Below are 25,089 nucleotides of genomic sequence, written 5' to 3'. Positions count from 1 at the left end.
GGAACTATTACCAGGAACACCCTCTTGGTTGAAACATGACATCATTCAGAATCCATGTGATCAGTAGAATCTAGTCAGATCAAAGGGTTTTTTTACTCATTCTGTCCAGCTCTTTCCTCCATCGGGTCAGTTAAAGAAGAGGAGACAAGACATTTTGCAGATGTCCATGGTGGGATCAGACCACCAGCATATCAACAGGGGGGAGGTCTGAGTGGTGGGATCAGACCACCAGCATATCAACAGGGGGAGGTCTGAGTGGTGGGATCAGACCACCAGCATATCAACAGGGGGGGGGGGGGTCTGAGTGGTGGGATCAGACCACCAGCATATCAACAGGGGGGAGGTCTGAGTGGTGGGATCAGACCACCAGCATATCAACAGGGGGGAGGTCTGAGTGGTGGGATCAGACCACCAGCATATCAACAGGGGGAGGTCTGAGTGGTGGGATCAGACCACCAGCATATCAACAGGGGGAGGTCTCAGTGGTATCTGTCCCAGGGTGAACCTCTTCCCTCCAAACTCCTTCAGTTCCTCTTCACTCAGCTGGCTCTGGGGGGAGAAGAGACTGTTTGCTGCCCCCCCAGTCGCCCCTGCCCCTGCTACCAAACCCCCAAACCCTCCACTCGCCTGTCCAAAACCACTTGCAGCCCCCGGGACTGCACTCCCGAAACCACTTCCTCTAAATCCTCCTCCACTAGTGGTCGTCGAGGTGAAGCTAAACCCGGAAGCAGAGGCAGCAGCTCCAAACCCTGAAGCAGAAGCTCCGAAAGCGGCAGTAGTTAGGTCTTTGTTGGCAGCAGGGGCGGTAAAGGAGAAACCGGCTGCCGAGGGAGCAGAGGCGGCCGTAGAGCCGATCCCAGCGGGAGATGGTGCGGCACCTACCACAGCACTGCCAAAACCAGACGCTGCAGGCTTTGGAGCAGCCGAACCAAAGCCTCCTGCACTCGGCGCAGCAAAGCTGAAACTGCTGACACCTGCGGTGTCCTGGACTGGAGCCTGGGCTGGCACTCCAAAACCTAGAGAGAGTCGAGCTTTAGACTGAGAGACGTACCAGAGAGAATTCATCCTACAGGGGGTCTTAGCCAGTCAACATAGGACTTACAGGGTCTTAGCCAATCAACATAGGAGTTAGAGGGGGTCTTAGCCAGTCAACATAGGAGTTAGAGGGGGTCTTAGCCAGTCAACATAGGAGTTAGAGGGTCTTAGCCAGTCAACATAGGAGTTAGAGGGTCTTAGCCAGTCAACCTAGGAGTTACAGAGGGTCTTAGCCAGTCAACCTAGGAGTTACAGGGTCTTAGCCAGTCAACATAGGAGTTAGAGGGGGTCTTAGCCAGTCAACATAGGAGTTAGAGGGTCTTAGACAGTCAACATAGGAGTTACAGGGTCTTCGCCAGTCAACCTAGGAGTTACAGAGGGTCTTGGCCAGTCAACCTAGGAGTTACAGAGGGTCTTGGCCAGTCAACATAGGAGTTACAGAGGGTCTTAGCCAGTCAACATAGGAGTTACAGAGGGTCTTGACCAGTCAACATAGGAGTTACAGAGGGTCTTGGCCAGTCAACCTAGGAGTTACAGAGGGTATAGGCCAGTCAACATAGGAGTTACAGAGGGTCTTAGCCAGTCAACATAGGAGTTACAGAGGGTCTTAGCCAGTCAACATAGGAGTCAGAGGGGGTCTTAGCCAGTCAACATAGGAGTTAGAGGGTCTTAGCCAGTCAACATAGGAGTTAGAGGGTCTTAGCCAGTCAACCTAGGAGTTAGAGGGTCTTAGCCAGTCAACCTAGGAGTTACAGAGGGTCTTAGCCAGTCAACATAGGAGTTAGAGGGTCTTAGCCAGTCAACATAGGAGTTACAGGGGGTCTTAGCCAGTCAACATAGGAGTCAGAGGGGGTCTTAGCCAGTCAACATAGGAGTTACAGAATGCCCCCACGCCTGTATTCCATTTGTATTGTCTTCCTATGAAGAACACAGGCTACAGCAGATCTTACCTGTTCCGAAGCCAGATGGTGCTGAGGACCCAAAGCCGGTCACTGGTGTCGACCCAAAACCTCCAGACGCTGCCCGTGGTGCTGGGTTGCCTAGCTCTGCAAGCTGGGAGAGAAGAGACAGTATTACTCACCCTGTACATACACTACCGTTCACCAGGCTCAACGTCAACAGTGAAGAGGCGACTCCGGGATGCTGTCCTTCTAGGCAGAGTTCCTCTGTCCAGTGTCTGTGTTCTTTTGCCCATCTTAATCTTTTATTTTTATAGGCCAGTCTGATATGGCTTTTTCTTTGTAACTCTGCCTAGAAGGCCAACATCCCAGAGTTGCCTCTTCACTATGGACATTGAGACTGGTGTTTTGCGGGTACTATTTAATGAAGCTGCCAGTTGAGGACTTGTGAGGCGTCTGTTTCTCAAACTAGACACTCTAATGTACTTGTCCTATTGCTCAGTTGTGCACTGGGGCCTCCCACTTATCTTTCTATTCTGGTTAGAGCCAGTTTGTGCTGTTCTGTGAAGGGAGTACTACACAGCTTTGTACGAGATCTTCAGTTTCTTGGAAATTTCTCACATGGAATAGCCTTCATTTCTCAGAACAAGAATAGACTGACGAGTTTCAGAAGAAAATTCTTTGTTTCTGTCTATTTTGAGCCTGTAATCGAACCCACAAATACTGATGCTCCAGATACTCAACAAGTCTAAAGAAGGCCTGTTTTATTGCTTCTTTAAATCAGGACAACAGTTTTCAGCTGTGCTAACATAATTGCTAAAGGGTTTTATAATGATCAACTAGCCTTTTAAAATGATAAACTTGGATTAGCTAACACAACGTGCCATTGGAACACAGGAGTGATGGTTGCTGATAATGGGCCTCTGTACGCCTATGTAGATATTCCATTAAACATCTGCCGTTTCCAGCTACAATAGTCATTTACAACATTAACAATGTCTACACTGCATTTCTGATCAATTTGTTGTTATTTTAAAAATGGACAAAAAAAATGATCATTTCTTTCAAAAACAAGGACATTTCTAAGTGACCCCGACCTTTTGACCTTTTGAACAGTTAGTGTATAAGACTTCCTATTTTGTCTTGTCGTATTACTACAGAAAGTAGTGTGTGTGTGTGTGTGTTACCATAGCGACTCTGGTGTTGCCGCTCATAGCCCTCAGCTCCTGGACTCTGCATCTCCATTGGTTGAGCAGCTGATTGATGATGTCAGCCTGCAGACACACAGAAGGTAGCATTGATTGGACGATACAGACACATATCAAATCAAATCAAATTGTACTCCAATGGCGGTACACTCTGGAATCGCTGTCCTTAAAGTTCGAAGGAACTTAACGCCCCTAAACTGCTCCTTGGACGCTGCACTACGGCCACCTCTACATAAGGTGTGTGTGTGTGTGTGTGTGTGTGTGTGTATCGGAATGGTTCGTAAAAAAAACCAGGAGACAAATGTCTGTCTCGTATGGATCAATAACATATTGTGTTCATGACATTGAATCCCAGTGCAGACGCCTTCACGTTATACTGTGTTCATGACATTGAATCCCAGTGCAGACGCCTTCACGTTATACTGTGTTCATGACATTGAATCCCAGTGCAGACGCCTTCACGTTATACTGTGTTCATGACATTGAATCCCAGTGCACAGATGGCTTCACGTTATACAGTGTTGCTGCAGATAAAGGGACACATGCATGTGATTCTACTCACATATCCCTGCAGGTCTCCAGACGGCTTGGTGTTGTAGTACTCCAGTCTCAGCTCCTCTGGAGAGAGCTCTGTGAACCCTGCACAGAGGAGGAGGAAGACCCGGTTCAATGCCGTCCACATCCATTCAATATGCTGGAGTTAACATCACAGCCCCCCCACCCCCCCCAAGTCCAAAACTAATTCATGACAACGCACAGTAATATACAGAGAGCCATGATCGCATAGAAACTCCTTTCCATGTCCAACGACTCAAGCAAACAGCAAAATGACCTTTTAAAACAAACGAATAAACAACATCTCATGGAACAGTAGGGACTGTAAGACACACACGCATACACACACACGGGAAAAGGAGACAAGCCATTTTGCAGATGTCCATGGTGGGATCAGACCACCAGCATATCAACAAGGGGAGGTCTGAGTGGTGGGATCAGACCACCAGCATATCAACAGGGGGGGGGGGGGGGGGGGGGGTCTGAGTGGTGGGATCAGACCACCAGCATATTAACAGGGGGGGGGGGGGGGGGGGTCTGAGTGGTGGGATCAGAACACCAGCATATCAACAGGGGGAGGTCTGAGTGGTGGGATCAGACCACCAGCATATTAACAGGGGGGGGGGGGGGTCTGAGTGGTGGGATCAGAACACCAGCATATCAACAGGGGGGGGGGGGGGGTCTGAGTGGTGGGATCAGACCACCAGCATATCAACAGGGGGGGGGGGTCTGAGTGGTGGGATCAGACCACCAGCATATCAACAGGGGGGGGGGGGGGGGGGGTCTGAGTGGTGGGACCAGAACACCAGCATATCAACAGGGGGGGGGGGGGGGGGGGGGGTCTGAGTGGTGGGATCAGACCACCAGCATATCAACAGGGGGGGGGGGGGGGGTCTGAGTGGTGGGATCAGACCACCAGCATATCAACAGGGGGGGGGGGGTCTGAGTGGTGGGACCAGACCACCAGCATATCAACAGGGGGGGGTCTGAGTGGTGGGATCAGACCACCAGCATATCAACAGGGGGGGGGGGGTCTGAGTGGTGGGATCAGACCACCAGCATATCAACAGGGGGGGGGATCTGAGTGGTGGGATCAGAACACCAGCATATTAACAGGGGGGGGGGGGGTCTGAGTGGTGGGATCAGAACACCAGCATATTAACAGGGGGGGGGGGGGGGGGGTCTGAGTGGTGGGATCAGACCACCAGCATATCAACAGGGGGGGGGGGGGGGGTCTGAGTGGTGGGATCAGAACACCAGCATATTAACAGGGGGGGGGGGGGGGGGTCTGAGTGGTGGGATCAGACCACCAGCATATCAACAGGGGGGGGGGGGGTCTGAGTGGTGGGATCAGACCACCAGCATATCAACAGGGGGGGGGGGGGGTCTGAGTGGTGGGATCAGACCACCAGCATATCAACAGGGGGGGGGGGGGTCTGAGTGGTGGGATCAGAACACCAGCATATCAACAGGGGGGGGGGGGGTCTGAGTGGTGGGATCAGACCACCAGCATATCAACAGGGGGGGGGGGGGGTCTGAGTGGTGGGATCAGACCACCAGCATATTAACAGGGGGGGGGGGGGGTCTGAGTGGTGGGATCAGACCACCAGCATATCAACAGGGGGGGGGGGGGGGAGGGGGGTCTGAGTGGTGGGATCAGAACACCAGCATATCAACAGGGGGGGGGGGGTCTGAGTGGTGGGATCAGACCACCAGCATATCAACAGGGGGGGGGGGGGGTCTGAGTGGTGGGATCAGAACACCAGCATATCAACAGGGGGGGGGGGGTCTGAGTGGTGGGATCAGACCACCAGCATATCAACAGGGGGGGGGGGGTCTGAGTGGTGGGATCAGAACACCAGCATATCAACAGGGGGGGGGGGGGGGGTCTGAGTGGTGGGATCAGAACACCAGCATATTAACAGGGGGGGGGGGGGGGGGGGGGGTCTGAGTGGTGGGATCAGACCACCAGCATATCAACAGGGGGGGGGGGGGTCTGAGTGGTGGGATCAGACCACCAGCATATTAACAGGGGGGGGGGGTCTGAGTGGTGGGATCAGAACACCAGCATATTAACAGGGGGGGGGGGGGGGGTCTGAGTGGTGGGATCAGACCACCAGCATATCAACAGGGGGGGGGGGTCTGAGTGGTGGGATCAGACCACCAGCATATCAACAGGGGGGGGGGGGGTCTGAGTGGTGGGATCAGACCACCAGCATATTAACAGGGGGGGGGGGGGGGGGGGGTGTCTGAGTGGTGGGATCAGACCACCAGCATATCAACAGGGGGGGGGGGTCTGAGTGGTGGGATCAGAACACCAGCATATCAACAGGGGGGGGGGGGGTCTGAGTGATGGGATCAGAACACCAGCATATCAACAGGGGGGGGGGTCTGAGTGGTGGGATCAGAACACCAGCATATCAACAGGGGGGGGGGGGTCTGAGTGGTGGGATCAGACCACCAGCATATCAACAGGGGGGGGGGGGGGGGGTCTGAGTGGTGGGATCAGAACACCAGCATATCAACAGGGGGGGGGGGGGTCTGAGTGGTGGGATCAGACCACCAGCATATTAACAGGGGGGGGGGGGGGTCTGAGTGGTGGGATGAGACCACCAGCATATCAACAGGGGGGGGGGGGGGGGGTCTGAGTGGTGGGATCAGAACACCAGCATATCAACAGGGGGGGGGGGGGGGGGTCTGAGTGGTGGGATCAGACCACCAGCATGTCAACAGGGGGAGGTCTGAGTGGTGGGATCAGACCACCAGCATATTAACAGAGGGGGGGGGCCTGAGTGGTGGGATCAGACCTCCAGCATATCAACAGGGGGGGGGGGGGTCTGAGTGGTGGGATCAGAACACCAGCATATCAACAGGGGGGGGGGGGTCTGAGTGGTGGGATCATACCACCAGCATATCAACAGGGGGGGGGGGGGGGGCTGAGTGGTGGGATCAGACCACCAGCATATCAACAGGGGGGGGGGGGGGGGTCTGAGTGGTGGGATCAGACCACCAGCATATCAACAGGGGGAGGTCTGAGTGGTGGGATCAGACCACCAGCATATTAACGGGGGGGGGGGGGGGGGTCTGAGTGGTGGGATCAGACCACCAGCATATTAACGGGGGGGGGGCCTGAGTGGTGGGATCAGACCTCCAGCATATCAACAGGGGGGGGGGGGGGGGGTCTGAGTGGTGGGATCAGACCACCAGCATGTCAACAGGGGGAGGTCTGAGTGGTGGGATCAGACCACCAGCATATTAACAGAGGGGGGGGGCCTGAGTGGTGGGATCAGACCTCCAGCATATCAACAGGGGGGGGGGGGGTCTGAGTGGTGGGATCAGAACACCAGCATATCAACAGGGGGGGGGGGGTCTGAGTGGTGGGATCATACCACCAGCATATCAACAGGGGGGGGGGGGGGGCTGAGTGGTGGGATCAGAACACCAGCATATCAACAGGGGGGGGGGGGTCTGAGTGGTGGGATCAGACCACCAGCATATTAACAGGGGGGGGGTCTGAGTGGTGGGATCAGAACACCGGCATATTAACAGGGGGGGGGGTCAGACCACCAGCATATTAACAGGGGGGGGGGGGTCTGAGTGGTGGGATCAGACCACCAGCATATTAACAGGGGGGGGGGGGGGGGGTCTGAGTGGTGGGATCAGACCACCAGCATATCAACAGGGGGGGGGGGGGTCTGAGTGATGGGATCAGAACACCAGCATATCAAAAGGGGGGGGGGGGTCTGAGTGGTGGGATCAGACCACCAGCATATTAACAGGGGGGGGGGGTCAGACCACCAGCATATTAACAGGGGGGGGGGGGTCTGAGTGGTGGGATCAGACCACCAGCATATTAACAGGGGGGTGGGGGGGGGTCTGAGTGGTGGGATCAGAACACCAGCATATCAACAGGGGGGGGGGGGGTCTGAGTGGTGGGATCAGACCACCAGCATATTAACAGGGGGGGGGGGGGGGGGGGGTGTCTGAGTGGTGGGATCAGACCACCAGCATATCAACAGGGGGGGGGGGTCTGAGTGGTGGGATCAGAACACCAGCATATCAACAGGGGGGGGGGGGGGTCTGAGTGATGGGATCAGAACACCAGCATATCAACAGGGGGGGGGGTCTGAGTGGTGGGATCAGAACACCAGCATATCAACAGGGGGGGGGGGGGTCTGAGTGGTGGGATCAGACCACCAGCATATCAACAGGGGGGGGGGGGGGGGGTCTGAGTGGTGGGATCAGAACACCAGCATATCAACAGGGGGGGGGGGGGTCTGAGTGGTGGGATCAGACCACCAGCATATTAACAGGGGGGGGGGGGGGGTCTGAGTGGTGGGATGAGACCACCAGCATATCAACAGGGGGGGGGGGGGGGGTCTGAGTGGTGGGATCAGAACACCAGCATATCAACAGGGGGGGGGGGGGGGGGGTCTGAGTGGTGGGATCAGACCACCAGCATGTCAACAGGGGGAGGTCTGAGTGGTGGGATCAGACCACCAGCATATTAACAGAGGGGGGGGGCCTGAGTGGTGGGATCAGACCTCCAGCATATCAACAGGGGGGGGGGGGGTCTGAGTGGTGGGATCAGAACACCAGCATATCAACAGGGGGGGGGGGGTCTGAGTGGTGGGATCATACCACCAGCATATCAACAGGGGGGGGGGGGGGGGGCTGAGTGGTGGGATCAGACCACCAGCATATCAACAGGGGGGGGGGGGGGGGTCTGAGTGGTGGGATCAGACCACCAGCATATCAACAGGGGGAGGTCTGAGTGGTGGGATCAGACCACCAGCATATTAACGGGGGGGGGGGGGGGGGTCTGAGTGGTGGGATCAGACCACCAGCATATTAACGGGGGGGGGGCCTGAGTGGTGGGATCAGACCTCCAGCATATCAACAGGGGGGGGGGGGGGGGGTCTGAGTGGTGGGATCAGACCACCAGCATGTCAACAGGGGGAGGTCTGAGTGGTGGGATCAGACCACCAGCATATTAACAGAGGGGGGGGGCCTGAGTGGTGGGATCAGACCTCCAGCATATCAACAGGGGGGGGGGGGGTCTGAGTGGTGGGATCAGAACACCAGCATATCAACAGGGGGGGGGGGGTCTGAGTGGTGGGATCATACCACCAGCATATCAACAGGGGGGGGGGGGGGCTGAGTGGTGGGATCAGAACACCAGCATATCAACAGGGGGGGGGGGGGTCTGAGTGGTGGGATCAGACCACCAGCATATTAACAGCGGGGGGGTCTGAGTGGTGGGATCAGAACACCGGCATATTAACAGGGGGGGGGTCAGACCACCAGCATATTAACAGGGGGGGGGGGGGTCTGAGTGGTGGGATCAGACCACCAGCATATTAACAGGGGGGGGGGGGGGGGGTCTGAGTGGTGGGATCAGACCACCAGCATATCAACAGGGGGGGGGGGGGGTCTGAGTGATGGGATCAGAACACCAGCATATCAACAGGGGGGGGGGGGTCTGAGTGGTGGGATCAGACCACCAGCATATTAACAGGGGGGGGGGGTCAGACCACCAGCATATTAACAGGGGGGGGGGGGTCTGAGTGGTGGGATCAGACCACCAGCATATTAACAGGGGGGTGGGGGGGGGTCTGAGTGGTGGGATCAGAACACCAGCATATCAACAGGGGGGGGGGGGGTCTGAGTGGTGGGATCAGAACACCAGCATATCAACAGGGGGAGGTCTGAGTGGTGGGATCAGAACACCAGCATATTAACAGGGGGGGGGGGGGGTCTGAGTGGTGGGATCAGACCACCAGCATATCAACAGGGGGGTGGGGGGGGGTCTGAGTGGTGGGATCAGAACACCAGCATATCAACAGGGGGGGGGGGGGTCTGAGTGGTGGGATCAGAACACCAGCATATCAACAGGGGGAGGTCTGAGTGGTGGGATCAGACCACCAGCATATCAACAGGGGGGGGTCTGAGTGGTGGGATCAGAACACCAGCATATTAACAGGGGGGGGGGGGGGGGGGTCTGAGTGGTGGGATCAGAACACCAGCATATTAACAGGGGGGGGGGGGGGTCTGAGTGGTGGGATCAGACCTCCAGCATATCAACAGGGGGGGGAGGGGTCTGAGTGGTGGGATCAGAACACCAGCATATCAACAGGGGGGGGGGGGGGTCTGAGTGGTGGGATCAGACCACCAGCATATTAACAGGGGGGGGGGGGGGGGTCTGAGTGGTGGGATCAGAACACCAGCATATCAACAGGGGGGGGGGTCTGAGTGGTGGGATCAGAACACCAGCATATCAACAGGGGGGGGGGGTCTGAGTGGTGGGATCAGACCACCAGCATATCAGCAGGGGGGGGGGGGGTCTGAGTGGTGGGATCAGAACACCAGCATATCAACAGGGGGGGGGGGGGGGTCTGAGTGGTGGGATCAGACCACCAGCATATTAACAGGGGGGGGGGGGGGGGGTCTGAGTGGTGGGATCAGAACACCAGCATATTAACAGGGGGGGGGGTCTGAGTGGTGGGATCAGACCACCAGCATATTAACAGGGGGGGGGGGTCTGAGTGGTGGGATCAGAACACCAGCATATTAACAGGGGGGGGGGGTCTGAGTGGTGGGATCAGAACACCAGCATATCAACAGGGGGGGGGGGGGTCTGAGTGATGGGATCAGACCACCAGCATATCAACAGGGGGGGGGGGGGGGTCTGAGTGGTGGGATCAGACCACCAGTATATCAACAGGGGGGGGGGGGGGGGGTCTGAGTGGTGGGATCAGACCACCAGTATATCAACAGGGGGGGGGGGGGGGGGGTCTGAGTGGTGGGATCAGACCACCAGCATATTAACAGGGGGGGGGGGGTCTGAGTGGTGGGATCAGAACACCAGCATATCAACAGGGGGGGGGGGTCTGAGTGATGGGATCAGACCACCAGCATATCAACAGGGGGGGGGGGGGGGTCTGAGTGGTGGGATCAGACCACCAGTATATCAACAGGGGGGGGGGGGGGGGGTCTGAGTGGTGGGATCAGACCAGCAGCATATTAACAGGGGGGGGGGGGGGGGGGGTCTGAGTGGTGGGATCAGACCAGCAGCATATTAACAGGGGGGGGGGGGGTCTGAGTGGTGGGATCAGAACACCAGCATATCAACAGGGGGGGGGGGGTCTGAGTGGTGGGATCAGAACACCAGCATATCAACAGGGGGAGGTCTGAGTGGTGGGATCAGACCACCAGCATATTAACAGGGGGGGGGGGGGTCTGAGTGGTGGGATCAGAACACCAGCATATCAACAGGGGGGGGGGGGGTCTGAGTGGTGGGATCAGACCACCAGCATATCAACAGGGGGGGGGGGGGGGTCTGAGTGGTGGGATCAGACCACCAGTATATCAACAGGGGGGGGGGGGGGGTGTCTGAGTGGTGGGATCAGACCACCAGCATATCAACAGGGGGGGGGGGGGGTCTGAGTGGTGGGATCAGAACACCAGCATATCAACAGGGGGGGGGGGGGGTCTGAGTGGTGGGATCAGACCACCAGCATATTAACAGAGGGGGGGGGGGGGTCTGTGTGGTGGGATCAGAACACCAGCATATCAACAGGGGGGGGGGGGGGGTCTGAGTGGTGGGATCAGAACACCAGCATATCAACAGGGGGGGGGGGGTCTGAGTGGTGGGATCAGACCACCAGCATATCAACAGGGGGAGGTCTGAGTGGTGGGATCAGACCACCAGCATATTAACAGAGGGGGGGGGGGGGGTCTGAGTGGTGGGATCAGAACACCAGCATATTAACAGGGGGGGGGGGGTCTGAGTGGTGGGATCAGAACACCAGCATATCAACAGGGGGGGGGGGGGGTCTGAGTGGTGGGATCAGAACACCAGCATATTAACAGGGGGGGGGGGGGGGGTCTGAGTGGTGGGATCAGACCACCAGCATATTAACGGGGGGGGGGGGGGGGTCTGAGTGGTGGGATCAGAACACCAGCATATTAACAGGGGGGGGGGGGGGGTCTGAGTGGTGGGATCAGACCACCAGCATATTAACAGGGGGGGGGGGGGGGGTCTGAGTGGTGGGATCAGAACACCAGCATATTAACAAGGGGGGGGGGGGGGTGTCTGAGTGGTGGGATCAGAACACCAGCATATCAACGGGGGGGGGGGGGGTCTGAGTGGTGGGATCAGAACACCAGCATATTAACAGGGGGGTCTGAGTGGTGGGATCAGAACACCAGCATATTAACAGGGGGGGGGGGGGGGGGGTCTGAGTGGTGGGATCAGAACACCAGCATATCAACAGGGGGGGGGGGTCTGAGTGGTGGGATCAGAACACCAGCATATCAACAGGGGGGGGGGTCTGAGTGGTGGGATCAGACCACCAGCATATCAACAGGGGGGGGGGGGGGGGGGGGGGGTCTGAGTGATGGGATCAGAACACCAGCATATCAACAGGGGGGGGGGGTCTGAGTGGTGGGATCAGAACACCAGCATATCAACAGGGGAAGGTCTGAGTGGTGGGATCAGACCACCAGCATATTAACAGGGGGGGGGGGGGGTCTGAGTGGTGGGATCAGAACACCAGCATATCAACAGGGGGGGGGGGGGTCTGAGTGGTGGGATCAGACCACCAGTATATCAACAGGGGGGGGGGGGGGGGGGGTGTCTGAGTGGTGGGATCAGACCACCAGCATATCAACAGGGGGGGGGGGGGGGGGTCTGAGTGGTGGGATCAGAACACCAGCATATCAACAGGGGGGGGGGGTCTGAGTGGTGGGATCAGACCACCAGCATATCAACAGGGGGAGGTCTGAGTGGTGGGATCAGACCACCAGCATATTAACAGAGGGGGGGGGGGGTCTGAGTGGTGGGATCAGAACACCAGCATATCAACAGGGGAAGGTCTGAGTGGTGGGATCAGACCACCAGCATATTAACAGAGTGGTGGGATCAGACCACCAGCATATTAACAGAGTGGTGGGATCAGACCACCAGCATATTAACAGGGGGGGGGGGGGTCTGAGTGGTGGGATCAGAACACCAGCATATCAACAGGGGGGGGTGGGGGGGTCTGAGTGGTGGGATCAGACCACCAGCACATCAACAGGGGGGGGGGGGTCTGAGTGGTGGGATCAGAACACCAGCATATCAACAGGGGGGGGGGGGGGGGGTCTGAGTGGTGGGATCAGACCACCAGCATATTAACGGGGGGGGGGGGGGGGGCTGAGTGGTGGGATCAGACCACCAGCATATCAACAGGGGGGGGGGGGGGGTCTGAGTGGTGGGATCAGAACACCAGCATATTAACAGAGTGGTGGGATCAGACCACCAGCATATTAACAGGGGGGGGGGGGGGGGGGGTCTGAGTGGTGGGATCAGAACACCAGCATATCAACAGGGGGGGGAGGGGGGGTCTGAGTGGTGGGATCAGACCAACAGCATATTAACGGGGGGGGGGGGGGGGTCTGAGTGGTGGGATCAGACCACCAGCATATTAACGGGGGGGGGGGGGGGGGGCCTGAGTGGTGGGATCAGAACACCAGCATATCAACAGGGGGAGGTCTGAGTGGTGGGATCAGACCACCAGCATATCAACAGGGGGAGGTCTGAGTGGTGGGATCAGAACACCAGCATATCAACAGGGGGGAGGTCTGAGTGGTGGGATCAGACCACCAGCATATCAACAGGGGGAGGTCTGAGTGGTGGGATCAGAACACCAGCATATCAACAGGGGGGGGGGGGTCTGAGTGGTGGGATCAGACCACCAGCATATCAACAGGGGGAGGTCTGAGTGGTGGGATCAGACCACCAGCATATCAACAGGGGGAGGTCTGAGTGGTGGGATCAGAACACCAGCATATTAACAGAGTGGTGGGATCAGACCACCAGCATATCAACAGGGGGGGGGGGTCTGAGTGGTGGGATCAGACCACCAGCATATTAACGGGGGGGGGGGGGGGGGGTCTGAGTGGTGGGATCAGACCACCAGCATATTAACGGGGGGGGGGGGGGGGGGGGGCCTGAGTGGTGGGATCAGAACACCAGCATATCAACAGGGGGGGGGGGGGGGGGTCTGAGTGGTGGGATCAGACCACCAGCATATCAACAGGGGGAGGTCTGAGTGGTGGGATCAGACCACCAGCATATCAACAGGGGGGGGGAGGTCTGAGTGGTGGGATCAGACCACCAGCATATCAACAGGGGGGGGGGGGGGGGTCTGAGTGGTGGGATCAGAACACCAGCATATCAACAGGGGGGGGGGGGGTCTGAGTGGTGGGATCAGACCACCAGCATATCAACAGGGGGGGGGGGGGGGGGGGGGTCTGAGTGGTGGGATCAGACCACCAGCATATTAACGGGGGGGGGGGGGGGGGGGGTCTGAGTGGTGGGATCAGACCACCAGCATATTAACGGGGGGGGGGGGGGGGGGGCCTGAGTGGTGGGATCAGAACACCAGCATATCAACAGGGGGGGGGGGGGGTCTGAGTGGTGGGATCAGACCACCAGCATATCAACAGGGGGGGGGGGGGGGTCTGAGTGGTGGGATCAGACCACCAGCATATCAACAGGGGGAGGTCTGAGTGGTGGGATCAGACCACCAGCATATCAACAGGGGGGGGGGGGTCTGAGTGGTGGGATCAGACCACCAGCATATTAACGGGGGGGGGGGGGGGGGGGCCTGAGTGGTGGGATCAGAACACCAGCATATCAACAGGGGGGGGGGGGGTCTGAGTGGTGGGATCAGACCACCAGCATATCAACAGGGGGGGGGGGGGGGTCTGAGTGGTGGGATCAGACCACCAGCATATCAACAGGGGGGGGGGGGGGGGGGGGGGGGGGGGGGGGGGGGGGGTCTGAGTGGTGGGATCAGACCACCAGCATATCAACAGGGGGGGGGTCTGAGTGGTGGGATCAGACCACCAGCATATCAACAGGGGGGGGGGGGGGGGTCTGAGTGGTGGGATCAGACCACCAGCATATCAACAGGGGGGGGGTCTGAGTGGTGGGATCAGAACACCAGCATATTAACAGGGGGGTCTGAGTGGTGGGATCAGAACACCAGCATATTAACAGAGTGGTGGGATCAGACCACCAGCATATTAACAGGGGGGGGGGGGGTCTGAGTGGTGGGATCAGAACACCAGCATATCAACAGGGGGGGGGGGGGGGGGGGGTCTGAGTGGTGGGATCAGACCACCAGCATATTAACGGGGGGGGGGGGGGGGGTCTGAGTGGTGGGATCAGACCACCAGCATATCAACAGGGGGGGGGGGGGGGTCTGAGTGGTGGGATCAGACCACCAGCATATTAACAGGGGGGGGGGGTCTGAGTGGTGGGATCAGAACACCAGCATATCAACAGGGGGGGGGGGGGGGGGGGTCTGAGTGGTGGGATCAGACCACCAGCATATTAACGGGGGGGGGGGGGGGGTCTGAGTGGTGGGATCAGACCACCAGCATATTAACGGGGGGGGGGGGGGGGGGCTGAGTGGTGGGATCAGAACACCAGCATATCAACAGGGGGGGGGGGGGGGGGTCTGAGTGGTGGGATCAGACCACCAGCATATCAACAGGGGGGGGGGGGGTCTGAGTGGTGGGATCAGACCACCAGCATATCAACAGGGGGGGGGGGGGGGGGGGGGGTCTGAGTGGTGGGATCAGACCACCAGCATATCAACAGGGGGGGGGGGGGGGGTCTGAGTGGTGGGATCAGACCACCAGCATATCAACAGGGGGGGGGGGGGGGGGGTCTGAGTGGTGGGATCAGACCACCAGCATATCAACAGGGGGGGGGGGGGGGGGGGTCTGAGTGGTGGGATCAGAACACCAGCATAACAACAGGGGGGGGGGGGGGGTCTGAGTGGTGGGATCAGAACACCAGCATATCAACAGGGGGAGGTCTGAGTGGTATCTGTCCCAGGGTGAACCTCTTCCCTCCAAACTCCTTCAGTTCCTCTTCACTCAGCTGGCTCTGGGGGGAGAAGAGACTGTCTGCTGCCCCCCCCCCCCCCCCAGTCGCCCCTGTCCCTGCTAACAAACCCCCAAACCCTCCACTCGTCTGTCCAAAACCACTTCCTCTAAATCCTCCCCTGACTAGTGGGTAATAGTTAACAGCTGTATCCAACCCTCATGTGTGAGTGTGTGGTTGCAACAATCAATCTGTTCCAACCAGACGATCCTATAGTGGGACACACCGAAGCTAAGCTGTTTGTCTTACCTGAGATGCTTTCTTTGAGGACAGAGTAACAGGAAAAAAGCCATTGGCCTGAAGTCTCCCAGATCTCCATATATTTCTGGATGGTCTCTCTGGTGAGGATAGAAGACAATGGATATTACATTTACAGACTACTTTGTACAGTGTGTGTGTGTGTGTGTGTGTGTGTGTGTGTGTGTGTGTGTGTGTGAATTCTGAATAGCATAATGAAAACTGTATCCACACAACCAATCACTGGACTTACAAGTGTTTTTCATTGTCCTCCCCTTCACTCCCCCCCCTCTCGTAGGTGCTCTGTGTGCTCAAGGCAGAAAATCTGTTGTGGTTTGGAGAGGCGGCTGCAAAACTGAAACTGGAACTCTTGACTTGGCTGTCTCTTCCTCCTCCTCCTCCTCCGCCTGGACCCCAGTTGTTGCCACCACCTCCCCCACCTCTTCCTCCCCCTCTACCCCAGTCATCCCCACCCTGCTGGGAGGAGAAGGATGACGGCTGGACGTAGCTTCCTCCTCCAGACCTCTGAGCTGGGTTCACCCACACTCTGTTCCCAAATCCTGAAAACAGGACGTTCATAGATTAGACTGCCTCCATATTGGATGAGGAAACAGGACATTCATAGATTAGACTGCCTCCATATTGGATGAGGAAACAGGACATTCATAGATTAGACTGCCTCCATATTGGATGAGGAAACAGGATGTTCATAGATTAGACTGCCTCCATATTGGATGAGGAAACAGGACGTTCATAGATTAGACAACCTCCATATTGGATGAGGAAACAGGACATTCATAGATTAGACTGCCTCCATATTGGATGAGGAAACAGGACATTCATAGATTAGACTGCCTCCATATTGGATGAGGAAACAGGACATTCATAGATTAGACTGCCTCCATATTGGATGGGGAAACAGGACATTCATAGATTAGACTGCCTCCATATTGGATGAGGAAACAGGACATTCATAGATTAGACTGCCTCCATATTGGATGGGGAAACAGAACATTCATAGATTAGACTGCCTCCATATTGGATGAGGAAACAGGACATTCATAGATTAGACTGCCTCCATATTGGATGAGGAAACAGGACATTCATAGATTAGACTGCCTCCATATTGGATGAGGAAACAGGACATTCATAGATTAGACTGCCTCCATATTGGATGAGGAAACAGGACATTCATAGATTAGACTGCCTAAATATTGGATGGGGAAACAGGACATTCATAGATTAGACTACCTCCATATTGGATGAGGAAACAGGACATTCATAGATTAGACTGCCTCCATATTGGATGAGGAAACAGGACATTCATAGATTAGACTGCCTAAATATTGGATGGGGAAACAGGACATTCATAGATTAGACTACCTCCATATTGGATGAGGAAACAGGACATTCATAGATTAGACTGCCTCCATATTGGATGAGGAAACAGGACATGCATAGATTAGACTGCCTCCATATTGGATGAGGAAACAGGCAATTCATAGATTAGACTGCCTCCATATTGGATGAGGAAACAGGACATTCATAGATTAGACTGCCTCCATATTGGATGAGGAAACAGGACATTCATAGATTAGACTGCCTCCATATTGGATGAGGAAACAGGACATTCATAGATTAGACTGCCTAAATATTGGATGGGGAAACAGGACATTCATAGATTAGACTGCCTCCATATTGGATGAGGAAACAGGACATTCATAGATTAGACTGCCTCCATATTGGATGGGGAAACAGAACATTCATAGATTAGACTGCCTCCATATTGGATGAGGAAACAGGACATTCATAGATTAGACTGCCTCCATTGTGGATGAGGAAACAGGACGTTCATAGATTAGACTGCCTCCATATTGGATGAGGAAACAGGACATTCATAGATTAGACTGCCTCCATTGTGGATGAGGAAACAGGACGTTCATAGATTAGACTGCCTCAATATTGGATGAGGAAACAGGACGTTCATAGATTAGACTGCCTCAATATTGGATGAGGAAACAGGACATTCATAGATTAGACTACCTAAATACGGGCTGCTTGAGTGGCGCAGCGGTCTATGGCACTGCATCTCAGCGCAAGAGGCGTCACTGCAGTCCCTGGTTCAAATCCAGGCAGTATCACAACCGGCCGTGATTGGGAGTCCCATAGAGCGGCGCACGATTGGCCCGGCGTCGTCCGCGTTTGGCCGGGGGGGGCAGGCCGTCATTTTAAATAATAAATAGTTCTTAACTGACTTTCCTAGTTTAATAAAAGGTTAAATAAAAAAATACTGGATGAAAATAAGAATTTGTTCTTAACTGACTTGCCTAGTTAAATACAGGTAATTACATGTACAGAGTCAATGGGCCACCGGTTAGTCAAAGTAATTGAGGTAATATGTACATGTAGGTAGAGTTATTAAACTGACTATGAATAGATAATAAACAGAGAGTAGCAGCAGCATAGTGGGGTCTAGGTAACCCTTTGATTAACCAAGGATCTTTGTTTGGTTTGGGTATTACAGAAATGAGGCCTTGTGTCATAGAAACAGGCAGGAGCCCTAAATCAATTGCCTCCTTAAAGACATGAAATATAAATTAAACAATATCCTCCTGAAAATATGAATAGAATTCAGTAATAAGGCCATCATTCCCTGGAGATTTGTTCTCTTTTAACCTAGCTGATACATTTAGCTGATACATTTAGCTGATACATTTAGCTGATACATTTAGCTGATACATTTAGCTGATACATTTAGCTCTCTTCATACATTCGGTCCATAATTGACCCTTTCCTTCTTCATCCATAGAGATTAGAGAAAGTATGTCCTTAATTTCCTCTTCCCTCAATCTTTTAAAGTTCAGAAATGTCTTTCCCTCTCATCTCATACATTCACAATATTTTCCTTTTTTTATTTTATTTTACCTTTATTTAACCAGGCAAGTCAGTTAAGAACAAATTCTTATTTTCAATGACGGCCTAGGAACAGTGGGTTAACTGGTCTAGGAACAGTGGGTTAACTGGTCTAGGAACAGTGGGTTAACTGGTCTAGGAACAGTGGATTAACTGGACTAGGAACAGTGGGTTAACTGGTCTAGGAACAGTGGGTTAACTGGTCTAGGAACAGTGGGTTAACTGGTCTAGGAACAGTGGGTTAACTGGTCTAGGAACAGTGGGTTCACTGGTCTAGGAACAGTGGGTTCACTGGTCTAGGAACAGTGGGTTAACTGGTCTAGGAACAGTGGGTTAACTGGTCTAGGAACAGTGGGTTAACTGGTCTAGGAACAGTGGGTTAACTGGTCTAGGAACAGTGGGTTAACTGGTCTAGGAACAGTGGGTTAACTGGTCTAGGAACAGTGGGTTAACTGGTCTAGGAACAGTGGGTTAACTGGTCTAGGAACAGTGGGTTAACTGGTCTAGGAACAGTGGGTTAACTGGTCTAGGAACAGTGGGTTAACTGGTCTAGGAACAGTGGGTTAACTGGTCTAGGAACAGTGGGTTAACTGGTCTAGGAACAGTGGGTTAACTGGTCTAGGAACAGTGGGTTAACTGCCTGTTCAGAGGCAGAATTATATTTTTATATTTTTACCTTGTCAGCTCAGGGATTCCTTTCGTTTACAAGTCCAACGCTCTAACCACTAGGCTACCTGCCGCCCCAATGACAAATAGTTGGGCTTTCCTCCAATTGTCTTGTATAATATCTTTGACATCCATCTTGAAATGATCATCTACCAACAGTCTACTATTGAGTTTCCTATAACTCAGATTTGGGTTTATTAACTTCAGATCTATTCAAATTTAAAGATAATAATATAACTGTATGATCATATGGTTCAATGGATACCTTTACTACAGTGTTATCTAATGGATTAGAAGTAAATTCTTGACTATCTGGACATGTCCTTGTTACACCAAGTGAAGTACTTTTTAATTAGGATATTTAGGTATCCAAATATAGAATATTACAAGAGTGGTGAGTCTTACTACTGATGACCTTCCCTTTAAATAAACCTTTAACTCTATTAATCTCTGCCAGAGTGGTGAGTCTTACTACGGATGACCTTCCCTTCAAATACACCTTTAACTCTATTAATCTCTGCCAGAGTGGTGAGTCTTACTACGGATGACCTTCCCTTTAAATACACCTTTAACTCTATTAATCTCTGCCAGAGTGGTGAGTCTTACTACTGATGACCTTCCCTTTAAATACACCTTTAACTCTATTAATCTCTGCCAGAGTGGTGAGTCTTACTACTGATGACCTTCCCTTTAAATACACCTTTAACTCTATTAATCTCTGCCAGAGTGGTGAGTCTTACTACTGATGACCTTCCCTTTAAATACACCTTTAACTCTATTAATCTCTTCCAGAGTGGTGAGTCTTACTACTGATGACCTTTCCTTTAAATAAACCTTTAACTCTATTAATCTCTGCCAGAGTGGTGAGTCTTACTACTGATGACCTTCCCTTTAAATACACCTTTAACTCTATTAATCTCTGCCAGAGTGGTGAGTCTTACTACTGATGACCTTCCCTTTAAATACACCTTTAACTCTATTAATCTCTGCCAGAGTGGTGAGTCTTACTACTGATGACCTTCCCTTTAAATACACCTTTAACTCTATTAATCTCTGCCAGAGTGGTAAGTCTTACTACTGATGACCTTCCCTTTAAATGTACCTCTTAAAAACTGCTACACCTGCAGAGTGGTTGTTGCCATATGATAACCAGATATCGTTACTCCATAGATTTTTTTCAAAAAGCTAGATCGGAAGAACAAGCATGGGTCTCTTGTAGAATGTCTCCATTAAACAGTTTTCAATACAGGAAAATAGCCTTAGGTTTTGAGTAAATCCCCAATAACCCTGACATTAATTGAACAAAGAGATAAAGACATCAATTTAAACCAACAACCTACACAAAAGCTAAGGAAAAAAAGTTGTAACTCAAAAGATGTCCATCCCATTATACTGTTCATAACGTTACCAAAGTATTCTTACTCCCACAAGGGGGAGACATTGTGTAAACTTTACAATAAGCAGTTATTCACCCATAGTTAGTGTTTAGTTCACCAGTTTTCAGTTTAGCCTTTTCTTATTTCAAGTGTATTGTGTAAATTCTTTATAATAAAAGGCTGCTTTTCACCTGGCAATTAGGCCGTGTTTAGGCCTGCCAGGTCTGTCCGAGTTAGAACATTTAAGAGAGAGCCAGAGTCTGATTTCCTGACGATAACTTCAGCACCGACTATGAATGCCGTTTTTCCCTGCCTTTCGAGCTGCAGCCACCGTCAGTCACAGTTTCTCCCGTGTCACTTTGTCCGCAGAGGTCAGCGAGTGAGCGTGAGTGAGAGAGCTCCACAGATGTCAACAACTCTACATTTGGTGTCCTCCCCCGACTGCTCTGGAATTCGATGGAGCCTCAGGTTCCACCTGCTGGCATCTCTCCGCCTCATTCACCTTTCGCTCGAGTTCAGACACCTTCTCATTTTCCTGGCAGATACCTTCCGTCATTGTAAATAAGAATTTGTTCTTAACTGACCAGTTAAATAAAGGTTAAATTTAAAAATTAAAATAAACCATGTTCTCCAAGCCATCTGCCCTTTCATTTATTTATTTTGTTGCTGTCAAAAGCATCACAATATTGTTTTGCATCTCAATAAGTGACATACCCTCTTGCCCTCTCATCTTTTTCACCTGGGACGTGACTGGAGTTTCAGGGCTCGTCCGAGCACCTATTTTTCCTCACCAACAGCATCATTTCCCCCACAGTTACATTCTGAAGAGGACTACCCACGACCATACCATCTTCTGCTCTTAATAAACATTTTCAAAACATTCAACATATGCCAGACAAATACTGGTTCACTCGCGGGAAATCGTGATTGGTCCAAATAATCAGTGAACCAAAAACCATCACAAGTCACGTTACAATACAAGTGTTCCTCATAACCACCGTCTTTATCCCACTGCCGTAACATCTTGTAACGGATGTAAAGCCGAGACTACTAGAAAGAAACGTAACTAGCTAGGCTAAAAGGTAAACAAAACAAATGTTATAGTTGAGTTTATGTCTATTAGCTACGGTGGAGAGTTGCTTATAACAAAAACAGACTGCGGTCTGGGGACCCGGATGAACAATACTACTTGCTAGTACTACATCTGGTTCGCCTCGGCTCCCACGCTGCGCCGACGTTGTTGTCGAAAGTGAAGATGAAAGCCTGTGTGGCAGAGACTAGCTACTAGTTACCCCTTACCTCCGCCACCTCCTCCACCTCCACCTCTGTTGGACTGTTGAGGGGGACGGTTGTTGTAATTTCCTCCTCCTCCCCCTCCTCCTCCTTTTGGGTGCTCATTCCAACACTTGTCGCCATATCGACACCGGCCTTGCATCCAAAAGTTGCACACCGTCATAGTGTGGCAGGATTTATAATTACCGGTGCGGTGAATGAAATGAAATCCTCTCGTTTCCCCACAATAGTTTTCAACACCACATTGTTTTCTTTCAGATTACGCCATTTTGAAAATCCACATGAAGGAATGTCGCGGGTCTATGACGTCAGGTTCAAGGCGGGTAACGCAACAACGCGCTCATGTGTTTGGTTTTGGTACTGCATCCAGGAAAGTAATCCTCAATCAAAATGATCATCAGCCACAGCAGACAATAGTACCGAAAATAATTACATAATTAGGCTATATTACCCAAGACTCTATACAATTTGTAGTATTATTGTATTTTGTGTGTGTGTGTGTGTGTGTGTGTGTGTGTGTGTGTGTGTGTGTGTGTGTGTGTGTGCGTGTGCGTGTGCGTGTGTGTGTGCGTCAGGTGCATATGGGTGCTTAAATACTGTACATACGTAGCCTGTGTTAAGAGCAACAAGATTGTCTGCATTGTCAGTGTTGATAGTACAGTTGCTATGTAAACTATGCTATTTTTAACCTAGAAGTGAAAGAGTTGCAAGACAGAGAGACAAAGTGAAAGAGGGTGGAACACAAGAGTTTCTTTTGGATTCCTCTGGGCCAACTCCACATTCCAGAGCGTTTCACCTGTGGCGAGTCTTGCCATGACAACACACAACCTGTTGAGGTGAGATTCAGGTGAGTTTCACCTGGAGGGCCGTGCAGTGTTTACACAGTACCACACACACACACACACACACACACACACAGTACAGTATCACAAATCACAGGACACCAATAACATGCACCTGCAACACATACACTACCAATAGACTGAAAAGTCCCTTTCCCAATATTGTATAAGAGACACTCCACCGTAATATTCCTGCAAATAGTATTTTGTATTGTTTACAACAAGCCCATGCAAATGTGAGGAAGGTTAAGCATGCATTAGGGATAAGGAGTTGACCCGAGCAAAAACCCGGGGAAGGATTTTTTGTATTTATTTAACCTTAATTTAAGTCAGTTAAGAACAAAATCTTATTTACAATGAAGGCCTAGCCCGGCCGATCCCTAACCCGATGACGCTAGGCCAATTGTGCGCCGCCCTATGGGACCCCCAATCATGGCCAGTTGTGACACAGCCTGGAATTGAACCAGGGGTCTGTAGTGATATCTCTAGCAATGCAGTGCCTTAGACCGCTGTTCCAGTTGGGAGCCCCAAGTATGGTGAGATCTTTTCCCATTTCCACCTTGTGACATAAAATATCATACTGCTCAAAGAGTGTGTGTGTGTGTGTGTGTGTGTGTGTGTGTGTGTGTGTTGTCTGTCTCAGTCTGTCTGTCTGCCAAAGGAGTGTGATAGTTGCAGCCTTAAAACATGCCTGACATAAATACATTAGGTGTCATTGTGTACTTAGATCCAATACTTCCTGAAAGATGTCCTGACTCAGAGATGCATCTCTCTCTCCTCCATCAGAGATGCATCTCTCCTTCCTCCATCATCTCCTCTCTCTCTCTGTCTCTCTCTCTCCTTCCTCCATCATCTCCTCTCTCTCTCTGTCTCTCTCTCTCCTTCCTCCATCATCTCCTCTCTCTCTCTGTCTCTCTCCTTCCTCCATCATCTCCTCTCTCTCTCTGTCTCTCTCTCTCCTTCCTCCATCATCTCCTCTCTCTCTCTGTCTCTCTCTCTCTCCTTCCTCCATCATCTCCTCTCTCTCTCTGTCTCTCTCTCTCCTTCCTCCATCATCTCCTCTCTCTCTCTGTCTCTCTCTCTCCTTCCTCCATCATCTCCTCTCTCTCTGTCTCTCTCGCTCTCCTTCCACCTTCATCCCCAATCTCTCTCTCTCTCATCCACTTTCATCCCCAACCCCTCTCTCTCTCTCTCCTTCCACATTCATCCCCAACCTCTCTCTCTCTCTCTCTCCTTCCACCTTTATCCCCACCCTCTCTCTCTCTCTCCTTCCTCCATCATCTCCTCTCTCTCTGTCTCTCTCAATCTCCTTCCACCTTATCCCCAATCTCTCTCTCTCTCATCCACTTTCACCCCCTGTCCTCTGTTGACTTGTGAAAGCATCAAATGGAACTACTGGCACACTGCTTGGTTTATACGTTTATATGGATACAATCCTATTTTTCACTGAGATAGGTAATGACATGGGTTAGATATTTCATATGTTGTATTGACATTGGTCCATTTACACCATGGATGATCAGGTGACTCTGTGACTGTGGATGGTGAAAAAAGTCCCAGTTATAATGAGAGATAGAGAGAGAGAGAGAGAGAGAGAGAGAGAGAGAGAGAGAGAGAGAGAGAGAGAGAGAGAGAGAGAGAGAGAGAGAGAGAGAGAGAGAGAGAGAGAGAGAGAGAGAGAGAGAGGGAGAGAGAGAGAGGGAGAGAGAGAGAGGGAGAGAGACAGGGAGAGAGAGAGAGAGAGAGAGAGAGAGAGAGAGAGAGAGAGAGAGTGAGAGGGAGAGAGAGAGAGAGAGACATAGAGAGAGAGAGAGAGAGAGCGAGAGAGAGAATTGTAAAAACTCATACAGAAACAGTAAGGAATGCACAGTATGTGTCCTTGCTAAAGCATTCGGAACCTTCATTTCCTACAAGCTGCACAACAGGTAAAACTGGCAACAGTCCAGTCTGGCAACAGTCGTTGGTCCCTTTGGAGGGTGTGACTCTGTGTTGTGTCCTATTGTTCAGTGCCTCTATGTATATCCTCCTGGATGTCAGGCAATGTGCGCGCCGCAGCACGTTGCTAGGTAACCCTGAAGCCCAACCCACCCTTCGAGTGGATTCACCTGAACGCAGGTCACGTGT

At 52.7% G+C, this 25,089-nt stretch overlaps 1 protein-coding gene across 2 annotated transcripts; it reads right to left on the bottom strand.

The window, feature by feature from the left end:
• Positions 1-354: 354 nt before the first annotated feature.
• On the bottom strand, positions 355-22,424 carry LOC110496759 (nucleoporin NUP42). Of its 2 annotated transcripts, none has more exons than XM_036953660.1 (7): positions 22,130-22,424; positions 16,129-16,435; positions 15,888-15,976; positions 3,705-3,781; positions 3,122-3,208; positions 1,986-2,088; positions 355-1,016 (listed from the first exon to the last, which is right to left on the bottom strand). In XM_036953660.1, exons 1-7 carry the CDS (start codon positions 22,284-22,286, stop codon positions 448-450), a joined length of 1,389 nt encoding a protein of 462 aa, XP_036809555.1. In that variant the 5' UTR covers positions 22,287-22,424; the 3' UTR covers positions 355-447. The 2 variants fall into 2 exon arrangements, with proteins under 2 accessions (XP_036809555.1, XP_036809556.1); XM_036953661.1 differs by having other exon boundaries at positions 16,129-16,438; positions 22,136-22,424.
• Positions 22,425-25,089: the final 2,665 nt, after the last annotated feature.

Source organism: Oncorhynchus mykiss, chromosome 18 (assembly GCF_013265735.2).
Source record: "Oncorhynchus mykiss isolate Arlee chromosome 18, USDA_OmykA_1.1, whole genome shotgun sequence".
Lineage (NCBI taxonomy): Eukaryota > Metazoa > Chordata > Actinopteri > Salmoniformes > Salmonidae > Oncorhynchus > Oncorhynchus mykiss.
Note: the sequence above shows the minus strand (reverse complement) of the source record. Positions and strands in the feature narration are given on the sequence as shown.

Bases quoted from the DNA above. Each gene is read 5' to 3' on its own strand.
- LOC110496759 (XM_036953660.1), bottom strand. From the start codon at position 22,286: ATGACGGTGTGCAACTTTTGGATGCAAGGCCGGTGTCGATATGGCGAC. The intron at 16,436-22,129 runs GTAAGGGGTAAC...TCCTGTTTTCAG, and splicing joins AGGTGGAGGAGGTGGCGGAG to GATTTGGGAACAGAGTGTGG. The intron at 1,017-1,985 runs GTAAGATCTGCT...GACTCTCTCTAG, and splicing joins ACCATCTGGCTTCGGAACAG to GTTTTGGAGTGCCAGCCCAG.